Source organism: Vanderwaltozyma polyspora, genomic scaffold, assembly GCF_000150035.1.
Source record: "Vanderwaltozyma polyspora DSM 70294 KpolScaffold1008 genomic scaffold, whole genome shotgun sequence".
In the NCBI taxonomy this organism is placed as follows: domain Eukaryota; kingdom Fungi; phylum Ascomycota; class Saccharomycetes; order Saccharomycetales; family Saccharomycetaceae; genus Vanderwaltozyma; species Vanderwaltozyma polyspora.
The window spans coordinates 1-19,664 of NW_001834623.1; the positions used below are offsets into that span (position 1 = coordinate 1).

At 31.8% G+C, this 19,664-nt stretch overlaps 10 protein-coding genes and 1 further gene across 10 annotated transcripts, besides 3 other annotated features; 8 read left to right on the forward strand and 3 right to left on the reverse strand.

Annotated features, from left to right (window-relative positions):
* On the forward strand, positions 1–225 carry Kpol_1008p1 (uncharacterized protein; the record flags this gene model as incomplete). Its single annotated transcript, XM_001643473.1, has 1 exon — positions 1–225. A coding segment is annotated over one exon (225 nt), but the record flags the coding sequence as incomplete, so codon positions are not given.
* Positions 226–1,124: 899 nt separating this feature from the next.
* On the forward strand, positions 1,125–1,943 carry Kpol_1008p2 (TLC domain-containing protein; the record flags this gene model as incomplete). The annotated part of the gene is made up of 1 exon (XM_001643474.1): positions 1,125–1,943. The coding sequence occupies one exon, from the start codon at positions 1,125–1,127 to the stop codon at positions 1,941–1,943; it is 819 nt and encodes a 272-aa protein (XP_001643524.1).
* Positions 1,944–2,852: 909 nt separating this feature from the next.
* Positions 2,853–3,737, forward strand: Kpol_1008p3 (TLC domain-containing protein; the record flags this gene model as incomplete). The annotated part of the gene is made up of 1 exon (XM_001643475.1): positions 2,853–3,737. The coding sequence occupies one exon, from the start codon at positions 2,853–2,855 to the stop codon at positions 3,735–3,737; it is 885 nt and encodes a 294-aa protein (XP_001643525.1).
* A 712-nt stretch (positions 3,738–4,449) lies between these two features.
* Positions 4,450–5,826, forward strand: STE24 (zinc metalloprotease; the record flags this gene model as incomplete). Its single annotated transcript, XM_001643476.1, has 1 exon — positions 4,450–5,826. The coding sequence occupies one exon, from the start codon at positions 4,450–4,452 to the stop codon at positions 5,824–5,826; it is 1,377 nt and encodes a 458-aa protein (XP_001643526.1).
* Positions 5,827–6,372: 546 nt separating this feature from the next.
* Positions 6,373–7,023: a sequence feature (similar to hypothetical protein; correction of possible frameshift sequencing error~similar to Saccharomyces cerevisiae RPN3 (YER021W)).
* On the forward strand, positions 6,373–7,871 carry Kpol_1008p5 (the record flags this gene model as incomplete).
* Positions 7,026–7,277: a sequence feature (similar to hypothetical protein; correction of possible frameshift sequencing error~similar to Saccharomyces cerevisiae RPN3 (YER021W)).
* Positions 7,281–7,871: a sequence feature (similar to hypothetical protein; correction of possible frameshift sequencing error~similar to Saccharomyces cerevisiae RPN3 (YER021W)).
* A 219-nt stretch (positions 7,872–8,090) lies between these two features.
* ILM1 (Ilm1p) lies at positions 8,091–8,696 on the reverse strand (the record flags this gene model as incomplete). The annotated part of the gene is made up of 1 exon (XM_001643477.1): positions 8,091–8,696. One exon carries the CDS (start codon positions 8,694–8,696, stop codon positions 8,091–8,093), a length of 606 nt encoding a protein of 201 aa, XP_001643527.1.
* Positions 8,697–9,100: 404 nt separating this feature from the next.
* JHD2 (histone demethylase) lies at positions 9,101–11,500 on the reverse strand (the record flags this gene model as incomplete). Its single annotated transcript, XM_001643478.1, has 1 exon — positions 9,101–11,500. One exon carries the CDS (start codon positions 11,498–11,500, stop codon positions 9,101–9,103), a length of 2,400 nt encoding a protein of 799 aa, XP_001643528.1.
* A 1,408-nt stretch (positions 11,501–12,908) lies between these two features.
* On the forward strand, positions 12,909–14,423 carry Kpol_1008p8 (F0F1 ATP synthase subunit beta; the record flags this gene model as incomplete). The annotated part of the gene is made up of 1 exon (XM_001643479.1): positions 12,909–14,423. The coding sequence occupies one exon, from the start codon at positions 12,909–12,911 to the stop codon at positions 14,421–14,423; it is 1,515 nt and encodes a 504-aa protein (XP_001643529.1).
* A 415-nt stretch (positions 14,424–14,838) lies between these two features.
* On the forward strand, positions 14,839–16,347 carry IBA57 (Iba57p; the record flags this gene model as incomplete). Its single annotated transcript, XM_001643480.1, has 1 exon — positions 14,839–16,347. One exon carries the CDS (start codon positions 14,839–14,841, stop codon positions 16,345–16,347), a length of 1,509 nt encoding a protein of 502 aa, XP_001643530.1.
* Positions 16,348–17,517: 1,170 nt separating this feature from the next.
* RPS5 (40S ribosomal protein uS7) lies at positions 17,518–18,189 on the forward strand (the record flags this gene model as incomplete). The annotated part of the gene is made up of 1 exon (XM_001643481.1): positions 17,518–18,189. The coding sequence occupies one exon, from the start codon at positions 17,518–17,520 to the stop codon at positions 18,187–18,189; it is 672 nt and encodes a 223-aa protein (XP_001643531.1).
* Positions 18,190–18,662: 473 nt separating this feature from the next.
* Positions 18,663–19,664, reverse strand: Kpol_1008p11 (uncharacterized protein; the record flags this gene model as incomplete). The annotated part of the gene is made up of 1 exon (XM_001643482.1): positions 18,663–19,664. A coding segment is annotated over one exon (1,002 nt), but the record flags the coding sequence as incomplete, so codon positions are not given.

A 19,664-nucleotide genomic window follows, 5' to 3' on the forward strand; every position in this document is an offset into this window, starting at 1 on the left:
ACTATCACAGTTAGTGAAGCCGATAGTTTGACACGTACTATCACCTTGAAGGGTATGCTGAACTTTATCCTTGGTATTTACAAAGAAAAGCAGTTGAGAGAAGATTTCGAAATCAATACTGAATCTGATGCAGTCATATTTAGAACCCGTAACTGTATCGGTGATCTAGCTAATGATATATGTAAAGCATATGGTAAGACACACCCAGAACCAAAAAAGAATTAGTGATAAACTGTAAGAATACAAATTTATGTTAAGGTTTCATCTCAATCATTTAATTAATAGCTTAGCAAGAACTTAATTTTATCATCACATGTAAAATATTTATATATACAGTAATATAATATATAGTATAATATTATATTAAATAATTCAAGTTTCTTTTCTTTTAAGTTGAAGTTGAAGATGAAAGATTAAAACCATTGCGTTAGTTCATCTACATTCATTAGATTAAGAATTCACTTCATCCTTGCTGTACCCCCCTGGCCCCCCCAATAAAAAAAGAAAAAAGAGATAAAATAAATTAAAATTAAATACATAGATTATACAGAATTCTACAATCCTTTAAAAGTCGACCCAGGTTCATTTCCTTACCTCAAGTACATTTGCATTTGCATTTTGTTCTCATTACCTAAATTTAAGCACAGAAAGACAAATATCCCTTCTAATTTCTACAAGTAGACAGACAAATCTCAAAGTTCAAGAACAATTACCTAAATTCGTTAGACCATGATCCAAAAATACTTCCTCCAGGTCAATTGAACTTCTAGAACTATCTAATATTATTATCATTTACTTTTAGCTCATCTCTCCTAAGTAATTACCTGTTGTTAGAAATTTCAACAAATTTAGCGTACTTTATATTAACAGCGTAAAAATTCAACCGAAACGTCATTTTATAAAAACCTTGATCTGATTTTAAAGGCAACTTTTAGATCAATTCCTGTATTCGATATCGATGTTATAAATGCATTGATATTTCTATTATCCTTTAAAATACGTCAAATCCACAGGGTACTAGTTTTCTATTGCTATTAAGTTGCTTTTAAACTAAATTTGGTCTTTATACATTTGCTATTAATCATCTAAAGAAATTAAACTTTAAAATTATAAGAATTGGAATAATGGAAGTTGATCCCTTTTTACAATATTCATGGTATCCTGAATCTGACAACCTATTTCTGCTTCATCTCCATGAAATATTCTTTTCATATTTGTTTTACCAAATTTTATCATCATTTATAGTGCCAATTGCCAATAAACAAATCTTTGGTCATCATTATACATCAATTACAAGTGAAAAACTTAAAATTGATTTCGATATCCACAGTGTATCTATGGTACAATGTACTATTTCATTATTCTTATTAGCTCCAGTACTAACTTTACCACTTGGATTGAATATAGTTACATACCATGACCCTTACTGTTCTTTAGTATCAGCAATTACCATTGGTTATTTTGTTTGGGATATTATCGTTTGTATTCGTTATTACAATTTATATGGTCTTCAATTCTTAATCCATGGTATTATATCATTCTATGTTTTCTGCATAACTTTAATCCCATTCTCACAACCATGGATTGGTAAATTTTTATTGTTTGAAGCAAGTACACCATTTGTTAACATCAATTGGTACATTATTCAATTGACAAAAACCGCTAAAGATGGAAAAGCAGTAGTTCCAACCTGGTTCAACGTATTGAACGGTATATTGCTAATGGTGGTATTCTTCCTTGTAAGAATTGTTTGGGGGTTTACTGCAATCACATTATTGGTATTTGAAATGTGGAAGATTAGAGATGAATTACCAGTATTACTGAGTATTTCATGTGTCTTATTAAATTTAGTGATGGACTTCTTAAACGTCTTTTGGTTCTCTAAGATGATCAAGATCGCAAAAAAATTGGCTTCTTCACCAAAACAAGATCATAAAGAATGATAATGAAGAAACAAGTTCCATCGTTTCTTTAAATAAACATACACACACACCTCGATATATGTATGTATTAGTATATAGTCACTTCCATATCAGACCCAATTGATTAAAAATTGTTCCATTGATGAAAGTTCAAGATATATTTTGATCAATATCAGTTCGTATATAGCCTATGATAACAAAATCAAGAATGTCCACGATAATACTTTATTTATCACATTATTTATGAAAATATCCTACTATCTTCTCATACAAGAACAAGTAAAAATGGACTAATATAATCAACAAAATCACTGAAACCACCAAATTTAAACCAACCACTATCAGAATAGCTGCATCATTTCGATGATGGTGGGTGAAGAGTACCCTCCACCTTATAGTCCAATTGAAACGATCGTTCCTTATATTCAAACGGATCAAGCAATATACCCAAGTAAGGTAACCAACAGGTACCAAATTGAATATGAAACGAGGTTTTTGGTTCTTTCTCAACTCAACAATTATTACGAATGTTGAATCCAATTGAAATTCCAGTCAAACTTAAAATATATACGAGAAATGCAAAAGTCCCTTAGAGTTCATCTATAGGATAAACTTCAAGAATAGATGAGTGGATGCAACATAACATTTGCTAGGTTCTCTTGTTTGCATTGTATCATCATCATCCTGCCAAAAATCACTCATCGATACTCTTCTTATTTCGGTTTTCAGATCTTGGTCAGTTTTTCAATTAAAACTTGGAGGAAGCCAAAGCAGATGATATAAATAGAGGTGATGTGAATGTGATGAATAAATTAATCCATTGTTCAAGAGATCTGATTGATTTTTAACAGTTTTTAGTTGCATCAATAAGCTATATTTTGATCTATTTTGTTTAGCTCAAGTGATCCAGCATTCAAGAATCATTTTTGGATGATTAAAGAGGTACAAGTCATCGGTATGGATGACCCATTTATGGGATACTCCTGGTTTCCAGGGTCTGATAGTTTATACCTATCACATTTGCATGAAATAGTTTACAGTTTTGTTGCGTATACTATTATTTATAATATAGTTTCACCAGTGGTTAATAGAGTTATATTTGGCCACTATTACACACATTTGTCAAGTAGAACCGATAAGATCGACTTTGATATACATACGGTTTCAATGTTTCAATGTATCGTTTCACTAATATTAGCTCCTTTAATCGTTACAGTGCCAAAGACTTTAGATGTATCCAATTATTACGATCATCTATGTACATTAACATCAGCAGTTTCCTTGGGATATTTCATTTGGGACATTTGCGTTTGTATTTTACATTATGAAGTTTCAGGACCTGCATTTTTTGCACATGCAATAATTTCAATTTATATGTCTGCAATTACAATTAAACCATTATTCCAGCCATGGATCGGTGCATTTCTTTTATTTGAAGCAAGCACACCATTTGTCAATGTCAACTGGTACTTATGTGCATTGAAAAAAATTTCAAAAGAGAAAAATGTGTCATTAAATTTACCAACATGGATTAATTCACTTAATGGGTTAGTGTTAATGTTCATTTTCTTAACTGTCAGACTAATTTGGGGTACAAGCTGTACCATTGCATTGGTGAGGGAAACTATAAGAGTCAAGGCGAATATGCCACCGATTCCAACACTATTGTTCTTAGTTTTTGTCATCTCATTGAACTTGTTAAATATATACTGGTTTTCGAAAATGATCAAAATTGCAATGAGAGCAATGAATGGTACTAAATCTACAAACCATACAAACAGCTCGAATGCTAAATTCTTATCAGAAAAACCTTAACCCATAATAACTAATAATGACGTAATTTTGATATGAGATCAAAGCACTGTAAATATATCTATATATCTATATATCTATATATTTAAACATGTATGATTGCCCTTAAAATCAACCATTCTATTGTCTTCAGATTAACCAAAGCCTCTCTTTAAACAACATGGGGCCAACACTTAATAAAATTATCATCTTCTTGTTTAGTTAGTAGTCAATTGTATTTGATAGAGGTACAACATAATATACAATGGTCTTATTTCAACATAGACAACCAAGTGAAACCTATCTATTGGACTAAAACAGGCACAGCATAGCACAGGATGGATGATGGTGATGGAATTGGTTATATACCTCTATTTCTAACATTTCATCACAGAAACTGCGGTAGAAACATCTGATTTTTAGTTTCGAAATGTTCCAGTCTCACAGTAAAAGTGAAAAATTAAACAAGAAGAAGAACCAAAGCCATTTTTCAAAACTGTCTAAAAGAACATACTGTTTAACATTTGTTTAATTGATAAATCGTTGGACTATTTTATATTTATATTTATATTTATATCTAAGTTCTCTTTAATCTATCTACATCTGTTTATTCCAAGGTATTGGTGAAGTGCTTTGTGCTAAAAGTAGTGGTATTGTATTGTTTTTGAATTCAGATCAATTATATTAGTCTGTCTATAGTATCCATTAGTAACGATCGTCTCAACAACATACAAAGATGTCTCTGTTTGATTCTTTACAAACAATGTTTGAGAATCCAAATATTCCTTGGAAATCTATCATTATAGCGTTTTCTGTTGGTCAATTTGCATTTGAATCTTATTTAACTTTACGTCAATATAATGTTTTATCAAGTAAGAAATTGCCCCCTGTGTTACAAAATGAAGTTGATAATGAGACTTTTGAAAAAAGTGAAAAATATGCAAAGGCAAAGGCTAAGTTTTCTATCTTCACAGATATCTTTGCTTTAACTCAGAAATTAATTTTCATCAATTATGATTTATTTCCTCGTCTGTGGAATTTTGGTGTCCAATTGACCCATTACTTACCTGAAAGATTCGTTGCTGTTTCAGCTATCCCACAAAGTTTGGTATTCTTATGTGTTTTATCAAGTTTATCAACTATTGTCGATATGCCACTTTCCTATTATCAACATTTCGTTTTAGAAGAAAAATTCGGTTTTAACAAACAAACTGTCAAATTATGGTTAACTGATATAATTAAGGGTAATTTATTAGGTGTTGCCCTTGGTGGCCCAATTCTTTATCTATTTTTAAAAATTTTTGATAAATTCGAAACCAATTTCTTATGGTACATTTGTTTATTCATGTTTGGTATCCAAATTTTAGCAATGACCGTAATCCCAACTTATATCATGCCATTGTTCAATAAATTCACCCCATTAGAAGACGGTGAATTGAAAACTTCTATTGAAAATTTGGCTAAGAAAGTTGACTTCCCACTTAACGAGATCTATGTTGTCGATGGTTCTAAAAGATCTTCTCATTCAAATGCTTACTTCACAGGTTTACCATTTACTAGTAAAAGAATTGTCTTATATGACACTTTAGTCAATGTCAGTTCTGTCGAAGAAATTACTGCAGTGTTAGCCCATGAAATTGGTCATTGGAAAAAAAATCATATCATTGAAATGTTAGTCTTTAGTCAAGTTCATATCTTTGCCATTTTCACATTATTCACTGGTGTTTACCGTAATGTCTCATTTTACAAGGATTTCGGTTTCTCAGTCGGTAACGTTGATTCATCATTATTGTCAAGTACCTCAAAAGTATTCACCAGCCAATTCCCAATTATCATTGGTTTTATGTTGTTTAATGATTTATTAACCCCAATGGAATGTGGTATGCAATTCGTTATTAATCTATTATCTAGACATAATGAGTACGAAGCTGATCAATACGCAAAGAATTTGGGTCATTCAGAAAAATTATGCAGTTCATTGATTTCTTTAGAAATGAAAAACTTAGCTACAATGAATGTAGATCCATTGTATTCAAAGTACCATTATTCTCATCCACATCTAGCGGAAAGATTAACTGCATTGGGATATGTCAGCGAAAAGAAGAAGGAATAATCAGATCACTACTTGTAAAAAAATGAATTTATAAGTGTGTAATCCTGTTTATATAATTGTTCTACTAAGTTTTATTTCCTTCACAAAACCATCAAGATTTCATTAACAATGAATAAAAATGGAATCAAGGAAACTCTATTAGATCCAGTTGTCCTAGACATATTTTAAGATTCAAACATCCCAAAATATATATGTATATACTACTACTACTACTACGATACTAGATATGTGAAGTTGCAATATAATAGATAAGCATAAACTTTTTACTTAATTAGAACTGTGACGCTGTTCCTCTGGACCGTAGAGAGACATTGTATTTATCTCAATAAAATCATTTGTCATAATAGTCACATGACTTCAAGATATTACGAAAAACCCGGGTAACCCTATCTTTCCAGTTTTTTCAAAAAATCTTTAAAATTGTATTTAAAAGACAGGATTAAAAAATAAAGGTTTTGATATTTTGCCACCCACAGATCGAACAAAGTTGGTTAATTAGAAGGGATTAGCGTGCTAATTTAGAGGTCAATCACGTACTATTACAACATGCAAGATGATTCAATGATGGAGGTTGACTCCAATGTCCAATATGCCGAAGAACAATCGGTTGAGACCTTATTACATGTTTTGAGAACTGTGGCAAAGACTACTAGTACTTTAGATCTTCGTTATGTTTGGAAATCATTGCAGAAGTTGAGTACTTTGAGGAAACAGACTTTGAGTCAAGAGACATTGTCTGCTTTGGTCTATATTTTATATCCTGAAAGTTCAATTTTTAAAAACCAATTGTTAAAATATATTAACGATAATCAAAAAATTAGCATTGCTAATTCTGATGAAATTAGAAGTTCTTATCCTGCTTCTTTCTATCAAATTACAAGTGAGAAGACAATTGATGTGGCTCCGGAAGTTAACACTTTTATTCATCTTTTTGTTCAATTGTATCTTTTAGATTCTAATAGATTAAATGAATTAGATACATTTAACAGAAATGTTATTATTCCAAAAATTCTAAATTATTACAATAAACGTACATTAAATTTAATCAATTCAAAACTATGGTTTTACATCGTGATATGCCAAGAAAGACTTGGTGTTAAATCAGATCCTGTTATCCATGTTGAAATGATTAAGTTCTTAAGAACTGCATCTTTAAAGCATGATAACGAAACAAAGGCAATGTTGATTAATTTATTTTAAGAAGTTATTTATCTATTGGTGACGTCGAAGCAGCAGCGGATTTTGTATCAAAGGTCGACTATCCAAGTAGTGATGTTTCAAGTCCTTTAGAAGCTCGTTACTATTTCTACTTATCGAAAATTAATGTTATTCAATTAAATTATTCAACAGCCAATGAGTACATCATAGCAGCTATCAGAAAAGCTCCTAATACAAACAATAGTTTAGGTTTCTTACAACAAGCAAATAAATTACATTGTGTTATTCAATTATTAATGGGTGATATTCCAGAACTATCATTTTTTAATCAGCAAAATATGCAAAAATCATTAGAACCATACTACCAAATTTCAAAAGCAGTAAGACAAGGGAACTTACAGAAATTTACATCAACAATCAAGACTTTCAAACAACAATTAATAAACGATGGAAACTACCAAATTTGTGTAAGATTGAGATCAAATGTAATCAAGACAGGTATTAGAATCATTTCTCTAACTTATAAAAAAATCTCTTTGAAGGATATTTGTTTGAAATTACATTTAGATTCAGAACAAACAGTGGAATATATGGTTTCTAGGTCAATCAGAGATGGTGTAATTGAAGCTAAAATAAACACAGATCAAGGTTACATTGAAACTACTGAGTTATTAAATGTTTACGATACCAACGAACCACAACAGATATTTGATGAAAGAATTAGATTTGTTAATCAACTACATGATGAAAGTGTTAAAGGTATGAGATATCCAGAAGATAAAAAGAAAAATAAAGGTGCTAGTGAGCAAAGAGATGATTTCTTGGATGAAGAGCTACTGGAAGATCTATCTGACTTTTCAGACATTGGCGACTTTGGATTTCTGTAACGGAAAAGATGTCTAATATTTCCTTACCATATTTTAAAACCTACAAAAAGCATATAATTGTCAATAAACTTATATACATATTGAACTAATAAAGTTTAAAATTCTTTTAATATATAATGTTTCGTCGACTTTAACAAATATTACTCATGCACATTATTAGATGAAATTAAATATACTTATATATAATATACAGTAATGGGTTATATCAATTAAATCAGCTTATTCCTGGTTGTCTTCTTCTTCTTCTTCTTCTTCTTCTTCTTCTTCTTCTTCTTGTTCCTCTTCTTCAAGAGCTATTTGTTCTATTTCTTCAGCAGTTGTCAACATGATATCTTGTTCCATTTCAATTTCTTCTTCTTCTTCTTCGTATGCATCTGACATAAACTGGTGATTACGTTTAAAATCTTCATTTCTTTCTTCCCTTAAAGCACTGAATATTAAGAAATTTAACCATACCTCGACAAATGAATAGATGAATACTGCATTATTATGCAAATAGAGGTTACTGATGTTTAGATAAGAAGTAGCTGTCAAAATAAAGAATACCATCAATCTAAATGGCACTATTGATTGAAAGAACATTTTGTTATTTTCCAACAGTGGTATTAAATCATGAATAGCAGCAAAACTAAACAAAACAGAGAATAACCCTAACTGGGCACTCATTGGAGATAAGACTAAAGCTGGTAAATCCATAGCTTCTGTCAATACAATAAAATAGCTATTTTCTAAAATGCTATTAACATCTTTTAGGCAAAAAAATGCAATTGTTAATAGCACTGCTATTCTTGCATACAAAACATTAGTTGAAGATAGTAAACCCATTGCTGAAAACCTTTCTGTTGTCTTTTATCAATGTATTTCAATAATTATTAATAACTCCAACACCAAAAACCAATCCAAGAGGTTACTTATATTTATAATAATGCCATCTTTTTGATTGAAGTCTACTTAGTAATATCAAAAGTTTAATATCGATATCAATTCGCGTAGTAATTAATATGTAACAAACTTAAGACTGTTTCATAGTAATAAGAAAATGATGTTGAAGTTAAGATAATTTGGTATTATATAGTTTTATAATCAGATTTTACTGTTAAAGTTATGGATCACATTGATTTATTTGTATAATTAACTATTATTTATAACTTATGAACTTCTCTTCCCCACAGCGATATAAAAGGAAAATGTGAATTATATAACTGAAGAATATTTTATCTGGAAAAATATCAAAATGTCAGTTTATCTATTTTATTACCAGCATTACGAAGCAATTCTCTAATTTTGTTGATATCTCTAACGTAGACTATTCTATCATTTATATTCCTATTTGTTTTTATTCCCAAGTTGTTATCATCCAATAATTTGGAATAATCATGCAGGCAGTATACATCAAATTCATCACTGTTAGGTGTCTCCAGATTTATCTGTTTTAATATTAAATTTTGTTTAGGATGTAATACAAATACTATATGGCAAATTGTATTACATTTTGAACAAAATATTTCATGATCATTATTGTCATTATCTTCATTATCATTATCTTCATTATATTCGTTAGCATTCATATAAGAGGGTATAACTTCACTTTTCTCACGTAATCTTGTTGAAATCAATCGTTGACCAGTTATATTGTCCTTAATTATTTCATCAAATTCTGGCTTAATCTTGGGAACCTGCATTAATTTCCTATTTAAAAATAATTCTTCTTTAATAATAGAAGAAATTCCCTTTAACAATTTCTGCTCATTATTAAACATTTCTAATAATTCTGTATAGCATTGTCTAGCTAAAGCATCGTCAAAAACTGTTGTATTATCTTGGTATTCCACTAATATGTTAGTCATCAATTCAAACATATCAAATACACACTGCCTTTTGGTAAATCTGTAATCTTGTATTGCCTCTACCCCATATGGAACCCATGAATCAATCGTAAAGTTTACTGCTTCGTTTAAATTATAACCAGAATTAAATCCTGCGTGATAGCATTTTGGAAAAGTTATAATATATTCGTTTGGGTATTGAACTGCTTTGAAACATGTGATATCTTGTTTCTGGAAATCAGTATCATAAGGAGAAACCAAAGTTACTAACTGATGCATTAAATCTGGCTGCTTATCAAATAAATCTGGACTTAGACTAACCAAATAGGACCTTAATGAATCACAAGAATATTCAGGAATACTGTACCATACTTTTGGAGCACCCTCATGTTGGTAGTTGGCGCTTAGTGTATATTGATCTTCTAAATGCCAGCAGAAGGTTGAAAACTTAGACCCAACATATATCCAGGGAACCGTCATTCCTGATATTCTTTTACCAAAAACAGGTAATAACGAACCCTCTGCTCTTGGTAAATTGATTAAATTCATAGGATGTGATACGTATTCTAAGTACTTTTCCAATTCTTCATCAGTTTTCAAAAATGGCGGTATATAATCCTTTGTAGGAAAGCCTGATATTTCTCCTTTACGACTATTATGAACATCAGCACCATATTTGGCAACTAGTGTATCAGTCATATCATTTACATGACTCCAAAATTCCTTTTCTAGATCTTCAATGGATTCTCTGCTTTTTGGGTCATTTTTTATTCTTGAATTATTCCTATTCAGTATTGATTCCTGTTCTTTACAGTATTCTTTGAACTCATCTAATGTGTATAAATGTGATTCTTCTTTGAAGCCATAGTAACCGGTACCAATAATACAATTACTGCATATCCAATCTTTTTTAGCCAACTTATCATTAGTATCCAAACAATTTTGGTGAAATGAATTATAACAACATGAACACTCTATATAGTCATCTGTATCTGATAATTGTCCACATAAGGGACATACAGTTTCCTCCTCATCCTCATCCTCTTCATCTTCTTGTCCTTCATCGTATTGCTCACCGTCACTATCTGAATCTGATTTGATTTCAAATTCATCAGAATCTTCATTCAATAAGGAAGATGGATCATTATCTTCATATAGTATATCTCTCAGACATTTACCATTATGGTTTACTGTTTTCGAATACAGGTATTGGTAATATTTTGAAATGTACTTATTGAATATGTTTAAGGATTGCCCTGTTGAAATATTCAGTTTTATTGACAACTTTCTCCATAACGAGTTCTCATTTAAAATTTCTTTCAAAGAACGTAGTTTAATCCCTACATGATTCCAAATATTATTTTCAATTAGAGATTTGGTCCTTCTCCTTTTCCTTACATTTGTGTTCTCGATTTGATTTGAATTATTAAAATGCTTTATTATTGCAACGAAAATATCATACAGATAAATTTCAACACTAGTATTATCAATATCTGAAACTGTTTTGACGTAAGGGTGGCTCAAAATGAGCTTCATGGATTCATTTTTATAGAAGTTATTTAGTTGTTTCCAAAAAAATAATCTGTTCCTATTAACCAAATTTAATTGAGATAATTTTTGCATTCTAACTTTGAATTTAAAATTCTTTTGATTCAAAGATAAAGGTGGATTAAATCCTTCGGGGGATACCAACTTTACCATACCATATTTATGACCTATCCTTTGAATTTTCGGCTGGGACAGATATTCAATAGGATTACTAAATTCCTCCAAAGAAGGATATAACGATGGTATTTCTTCCATGATCAATCTGTTGACAACTGGTATACGTTAATATATAAACGTCTCGATGATGTGACCAAAAACTTTTTTGGCACGAAACTAACTAGGGTATCTAATTCGAGAATATTGGGGGGGAATCCCACGACAGGCTGGTTTTATTATCATACATACAGACATAGATACACACATATATATATACATACACATACATATACACACACACATATATATATCGTTCTTTATATATATTGGATATATCTATAAATAAATGACAGATGAAGACCAGTTCAATACGAAACCCAGTAAAATTGACGACGGATTCCAAATTTGTTCCTTTCTTTTGCTATCATGGATATATTTGCCAACAGTACAAAGTATATGAAAAGAAATTACTTCAGCTATACAATTTGAAAATGCATACATTACATGCACATACAATGAACGATTCCAAATCCCATCAGGCACACCGCAAATACGAAGATGATAAGGGGGGGTGGATGGTGATGATGGTGGTGGTTGTAGTAGTAGTTGCCTAGTCAACGAGCGGAGAGGATCAAAGAAGACAACCACGCCATAAAAAAAAACGACAAAACTTGTAGGTGGAAGGATCCACTAATGATAGACCATAATGGTATACAAGTTGCACAAAATTTATTCAACAGAGGCTATTATAACCTCTTACTCGAAAACGAACAGTCAGTAAATATAGATGATACTACAATACTCACTTTTTTGTACTTATTGGCTTTTACTTTCTCATCATTACCTTTTTGTAGTGGGCGAGTTGCTTCAACGACCAGCGTCACAAATTAAGTTCCGGTTTACTGACGCACGGTTCTTTTTCCTGTCATTTTTTTGTCAAATATATAATCATATAATACGAAATGCGACCATCTCCTTTTTTGGCTTTAACCAATCAGTTTGTACATTTCGATTGAAAGTTTTTTCTATTTCGAAGGTTTGTACGATGGTATCTTTGTAAATTTGATGTAAGTTTATATGCTTTACGTTAGTGTTATTTACTGAGAAAACACTATTAATGGTTCAATGATAATTTATCCACCCATTGGATTGGAGTTAGATCTTGAACCATAGGGAATACTATAAATTCGAATTATATTTATTGGCAGTTTGTTATTGTTGCCTTTATTAAATTTTGAAGGATGGGGAGGATTGCTATTTAGATAATTTGTATTATTCTTGATTAATTATATAATTTGCATTGTATTTGCTACTTCACACTATCTTTTTAACTTGTTCCCTTCACCCTATTTCCCCACGCAACCCCCCGTCAATATAATTGCTTAAAGTAACTATAAAGAAAACCTGATATATATTATTTAAAATTGTGGATTTCATATAGTTTACATTGAAGGAATCTATATTAAACAGAAGGTCAAGATCTATATAGATACTAAAACAAATAATAATGGTTGTGCCAAGATTGTATTCAATTGCAGGCTCACGCACTGCCTTAAATGCAGTAACACGTAATATTCAATTAAGATCAATGGCTACCACTGGTGCTCCTTTGGTTGGTAAAGTCAGAGCTGTCATTGGTGCTATTGTTGATGTTCAATTCGAACAAGAAAACTTACCTGCTATTTTGAATGCTTTGGAAATTCAAACTCCAAATGGTAAATTGGTTTTGGAAGTCTCTCAACATTTAGGTGAAAACACTGTCAGAACTATTGCGATGGATGGTACTGAAGGTTTGGTCCGTGGTGAAAACGTTATTGACACTGGTGCTCCAATCTCTGTTCCTGTCGGTAGAGAAACTTTAGGTAGAATTATTAATGTCATTGGTGAACCAATTGATGAAAGAGGTCCAATTAACTCCAAGTTGAGAAAGCCAATCCATGCTGAACCTCCTTCCTTTGTTGAACAATCTACTGAAGCTGAAGTTTTGGAAACTGGTATTAAGGTTGTTGATTTGTTAGCTCCTTACGCTAGAGGTGGTAAGATTGGTTTGTTCGGTGGTGCTGGTGTCGGTAAAACTGTCTTTATCCAAGAATTGATTAACAACATCGCTAAGGCTCATGGTGGTTTCTCTGTCTTCACTGGTGTTGGTGAAAGAACCAGAGAAGGTAACGATTTGTACCGTGAAATGAGAGAAACTGGTGTTATTAACCTAGAAGGTGACTCTAAGGTCGCTTTGGTCTTCGGTCAAATGAACGAACCACCTGGTGCCAGAGCTAGAGTTGCTTTGACTGGTTTGACTATTGCTGAATACTTCAGAGATGAAGAAGGTCAAGATGTCTTGTTATTTATTGATAATATTTTCAGATTCACCCAAGCCGGTTCTGAAGTCTCTGCTTTGTTAGGTCGTATCCCATCTGCTGTCGGTTATCAACCAACTTTGGCCACCGATATGGGTTTATTACAAGAAAGAATTACTACTACTAAGAAGGGTTCTGTCACATCTGTTCAAGCCGTTTACGTCCCAGCCGATGATTTAACAGATCCTGCTCCAGCTACTACTTTCGCACATTTGGATGCTACTACTGTCTTGTCCAGAGGTATCTCCGAATTGGGTATCTACCCAGCCGTCGATCCATTGGATTCTAAATCTAGATTGTTGGATGCTGCTGTTGTTGGTCAAGAACATTACGACGTTGCAACTAGAGTCCAAGAAACTTTGCAAGCTTACAAGTCTTTGCAAGATATCATTGCTATTTTGGGTATGGATGAATTATCTGAACAAGATAAGATCACTGTCGAAAGAGCAAGAAAGATTCAAAGATTCTTGTCCCAACCATTTGCTGTCGCCGAAGTTTTCACCGGTATTCCAGGTAAGTTAGTTAGATTAAAGGATACTATCTCTTCTTTCAAGGCTGTCTTAGAAGGTAAATACGATCACTTACCAGAAAATGCCTTCTATATGGTTGGTGGTATTGAGGACGTCGTTGCCAAGGCTGAAAAATTAGCTGCTGAAGCTAAATAGACATTGTGCACCCTTTTTTCATATTCTTTTTGTTAATGATCTGGAATTATCTCTAATTCCAATTTTTATTCTCATTCATAATGTCACTCCAATTTATTTAGGCTATAAAATATAATGAATTCAAGTAAATATCATAGTATCTTATATATATAATTCATTTTTACATTCAACTAATTGTGCCAAATCGACATATAGCATCCTCCAGCCAGAAGCTGTCTCTTGGAGAGATTCGGAAACTACCATTATTGAGTGTTTTTGACAAATCACTGTTATCACGTGATATTGAATAATTCTTATAATATGATTAAAGGAAGTATTATGTTACGCTTAAGCTTAAAATAGCAATGTTTGAAGTGTTTCTGTAAAGATTATGGTTATAGTATATTAATTTAGAAATTTATACTGCAGTATAGCCATGCTGATGCGATCTATTAGGGTGAGCAATCATTTAAGACATTCTTTATTAATACCTTATGTTGGCCTGGGGAAAAGTTTTGTAAGATTTGGTTCTACCTCAACCGCACTGAATTCTGATCTTACAGAGACACAAGCATGTTTTAGATATTCTGAGATATCAAACAAGGCTTATATAAAAATAATTGGTCCAGAGGCTCCTAAATTTTTGAATGGGTTAGTGACTGCTAAACTATTACCTAAATTTGTCAAAAAGAATTTAACGACAATCTCACCAAATTCTGATACCTTAAAAGAACTAGGCAATGGTGAAATAGTTCGATTTGATGAATCTCATGACAATTGGGGAATTTATAATGAAGTTAGTGCAAATGGTCCATATATCTCAAGATTTGGTGTTTACACAGGTCTATTAAATAGTAAAGGGAAGTTGATTACAGATACTATAATATATCCAACACCTTTAATTTTTGATAAAACTCCGGTTGGAGGAAAGAATTACCCCATTTATCTATTGGAGTTTGATAATTCAATTGTCGATGATGTCCTTGAAATTTTTGATATACATAAATTAAACAGTAAGATCAAATATAAAAAATTGAAGGCATCAAACTATAAAGTATGGGATATTTCAATTAAGCTTCCTAAAGTGTCCCAAACGTCTCCAAATCCATGGGTAGAGAACATTCATGAACCAATATCTACTTCAAAGACGTCTGATATTTCGAATCAATTATCTGAAAGTATGATGAGATTTTTATTCCAAGGGGAAGTAATTGACAGTATTTTAGCTTGTTATATAGATAAAAGATTTGAATTATTACAAGATAAAGATAGCAATTCCCCACAATTGCTTCGAATTATCACCAATTCTGATATAAACGACATATCTGAACATTTTAATTTTAATTCATTCCCATTCCCTTTTAAAATCGAAAATGTCAGCCCCAATGAATTTAGAAGTTATAGGTTAAAAAATGGCATAATTGATAGTGTCAGAGATTTTCGTAGCGAAACCATTTGGCCATTGGAATTGAACTTTGATTTCTTCTTAAATAGTGTGAATCCAGATAAGGGATGTTATTTAGGTCAAGAAATTACAACAAGGATGTTTTCAACAGGTATTCTTCGTAAAAGACTAATTCCGGTAAAACTAGAAAATTACCAAAACCTTAAGGATAATGAAGACACTGCCACGAATTATTATGATATAACATTACAAACACCAATCTCAGTAAAGAACGAAGCAACTGAAATAAATAATCCATTCTCTAATCAAGCTTTTTCAAGACGTCAGAGACCAATTGGAACTTTAATATGCAATGAAGGGGAAAATGGTGTGGCGATAATCAGAACAGAGTATCTGAATTCGATATTTAAAAACCAGGGCAATCTGAACAATAATATGTTTATTCGTATAGAAAGTAAAATATCGGATTCAGAAACTAAAACAATTAAAGTTATCCCTAGGAAGCCATTCTGGTATGAAACTTGGGAAGAGAAAAATTAAAATTTAACCATTCTTTCCACCAATTCCACAAATCACACTTATCAAGAACAAATATATTCATATACTTACATAAAAAGAAAAATACATTGTTAAGGTCTGTAATAATGAAAATAGAACTTACTGTCTATTTGGTGTAATGTGTCTTTTGTGACATTTGTAGATTTCCAGTTCAACACGTGAACAATAATTAAAGTGACTATTAACTGCAATTGCATCCGTACATTTTCATACATTTTTTATTTTAGTTTTTTTTTTCTTCGAAAACCCGATGATTAGTTTTTTTGCTTTATTCTTTTACCATCTCATATCAAAGGCCGACAAAATTTGTATTATGCGCATACCATGCGGGTTTTCTCTTGAAAATTGTAAAATTTGTACCGTCTTCTTGAATTGAAAGTAACTAGGAAAGTAACATTTCCTTGACCTTTTGTACGCATCATTATTAGATGTTACTGAACCTAAATCAAACACTCCAAAATCCAATGGTCAAATAAAACACAACTTTTCCAATCATTTCGGCATCATCCTCTCTCTATCTGCCTAAGTGTTTAGATTCGGCCCAAGTCTAGGCAGGTTTCATTCAACAGTTGCTCTGTCTAGATGGGCCCATTTAGAAGGAAGATACCTCCCAAATTTCGGTCTGTCTGTCTAACAATCTCTTTGTAATACAATCTCCCATTAAGCAAATTTGGGAACTTAGTTAACGTCCTTTCCACAAACAACTCAAACAACTCAAACAACCAAACCGTTTTTGATCTTGTTGAAACTTTTTTGATGTCACCCAGCAATCGATGATGGATGGAATAATGAAACTTTTCTCTAATGGGTTTGGTTTGGTTTGGTTTTGGTTACTGAGAATATACTATTAGTTTCTGGTTGTGGCTACAGGAATTGTTTCGTAAGTGTACAGTTTCTTGATAATTGTAAGTATGAATATTGGATTGTTTCTTGTCTTTTACACAGAATGAATAGGATAGCATTGATAGAGATAGAGCAAGTAGTTTGTTAGGATTTTGTTATTCTTGGTGAATGGTCAAAATCTAATTTCAATAATAGATAGGTATTTGAGAATTGATACTGTTGTGTAGATAGTATATAAGGTTCAAAAGCTTTTGCTGATTGTATAAGAGGAAGATAGCTATAGAATTAACAAGGGCAATACCACCGAAGATGTCTGATACTGAAAATCCTGTTCAAGAAGAATTCGAAGTTATTGAAGAATTTACTCCAGTTGAATTAGCTACTGCTATTCCAGAAGAAGTTCAAAGAGCTCAATACGAAATCAAATTGTTCAACAAATGGTCCTTTGAAGATGTTGAAGTTAAAGATGCTTCTTTAGTTGATTACATCCAAATCAGACAACCAATCTTTGTTGCCCACACTGCTGGTAGATACGCCAACAAGAGATTCAGAAAGGCTCAATGTCCAATCGTTGAAAGATTGACCAACTCCTTGATGATGAACGGTAGAAACAACGGTAAGAAGTTGAAGGCTGTTAGAATCATCAAGCACACTTTGGAAATCATCTCTGTCTTGACTGATCAAAACCCATTACAAGTTGTTGTTGATGCTATCACCAACACCGGTCCAAGAGAAGACACTACCAGAGTTGGTGGTGGTGGTGCTGCTAGACGTCAAGCCGTTGATGTTTCTCCATTGAGAAGAATTAACCAAGCTATCTCCTTGTTGACCATTGGTGCTAGAGAAGCTGCTTTCAGAAACATCAAGACTATTGCTGAAACTTTAGCTGAAGAATTGATCAATGCTGCTAAGGGTTCTTCTACTTCTTACGCTATCAAGAAGAAGGATGAATTGGAACGTGTTGCTAAATCTAACCGTTAAGCATTCGTATTATTATATATCCAATTTCAAAAAGCTTTCTTTTATATTTGTACACTTTGTTTACATCTTATATCATTAATATAATATTACGGTCATACCTATTAACTTTTCTCAAGTATTTTTTTTCCATAATATAATATTTATTTCTATACAATACAAGTCTTTATCTTAAAATTAAAGCAAAATCTTGGATCCTAAGGGGATATGTGATATGGAATATTGGAGCAAAATTAAAACAATTGAAACATATAACTATTTAAATGTGTCTGTAAAAATTATAAAAAAAAATATACCTGCTATGTAGAATGTGAAGCATAAATTATAAAATATAGAATAAATTTTGGCATAGTAGAACTTTTGCATGATGAAGACTATCTAATTTTCCTAAGTCATATAAAAAAAATGATACGAATACTCTAAAATACTACATTTTGTTACTTAATTAGATAATGTTCCTAAATATTTAACTCTTTCTATGAAAGTTGTCTCAATAACTTTGAATCAATTTTCAAAAAAAAGAATGCCAAAATTAAGTCTGCTAAAATAACAGCAAAACCGCTGATGATAAAGCATGACCATAATAAACCGTTGCTGGCCAATATACCTGTAAAAATTGGACCAATACAACGAGAGAATGTCTTACCAATATTTACTATACCCATTACTCTTGTTAAATCTGAAGGTCTGATAATATTTGTTAATAGAATTTGTCTTGGTGTGACGTCCATAGCCATTGTAGCAAAAAACAAATTTAAAAACAATAATGATAACGATAAATGAGATTCACAGAATGGAATAAAAATTTCGAAAACGGCAGAAGGTATTTGGACCATTAAAATAGATTTTACAGGACCGAAACGTTTTGTAATAGCAGATGACGGTAATGTTGATGACGCCATAACGAATTGAGTTGTGAAAAACACAGCACCTAATGCAAAAGAACTCATTGAGAATACATTTGAATAATAGTAAACCATCCAGCCATCTGTCATGAAACCCATACCCAATGAATCGATCATAAAGACCAATAATAATTTGTAAAGCACAGATTTTGCTTCCTTCGATAAAGCATTTTTATTTTCATTTGAATGTTCAGTTTCTTCAATTAGCGGAGCCAATTCATCATTTATTATAGCCTCAGTTGAACTTAACTCTTCATGTAGGTGACCGTTTAACTCAGTTTTTTCTGATAATAGTAACATTACAATAACTTTTAAAAATGCAATAAAAGCATATATTAAAAATACTAATTTATAAGCTTGAAGATCATCTTCAACAAAATTACGGCTTTTAATAAAGCTTAAAAATGTACCACAACAAATAGCGCCAAGAGCACCCCCTACAGTACCTACTAGAGAGTGAACTGCATAAACTTCTGGTCTTTTATTATGTGGGGTCAAGTGAGCTATCATTGATTCTTCAATAGATTTGAAAGGACCAACTTCATTACTTGAAGGTGATATAACACCAATGTA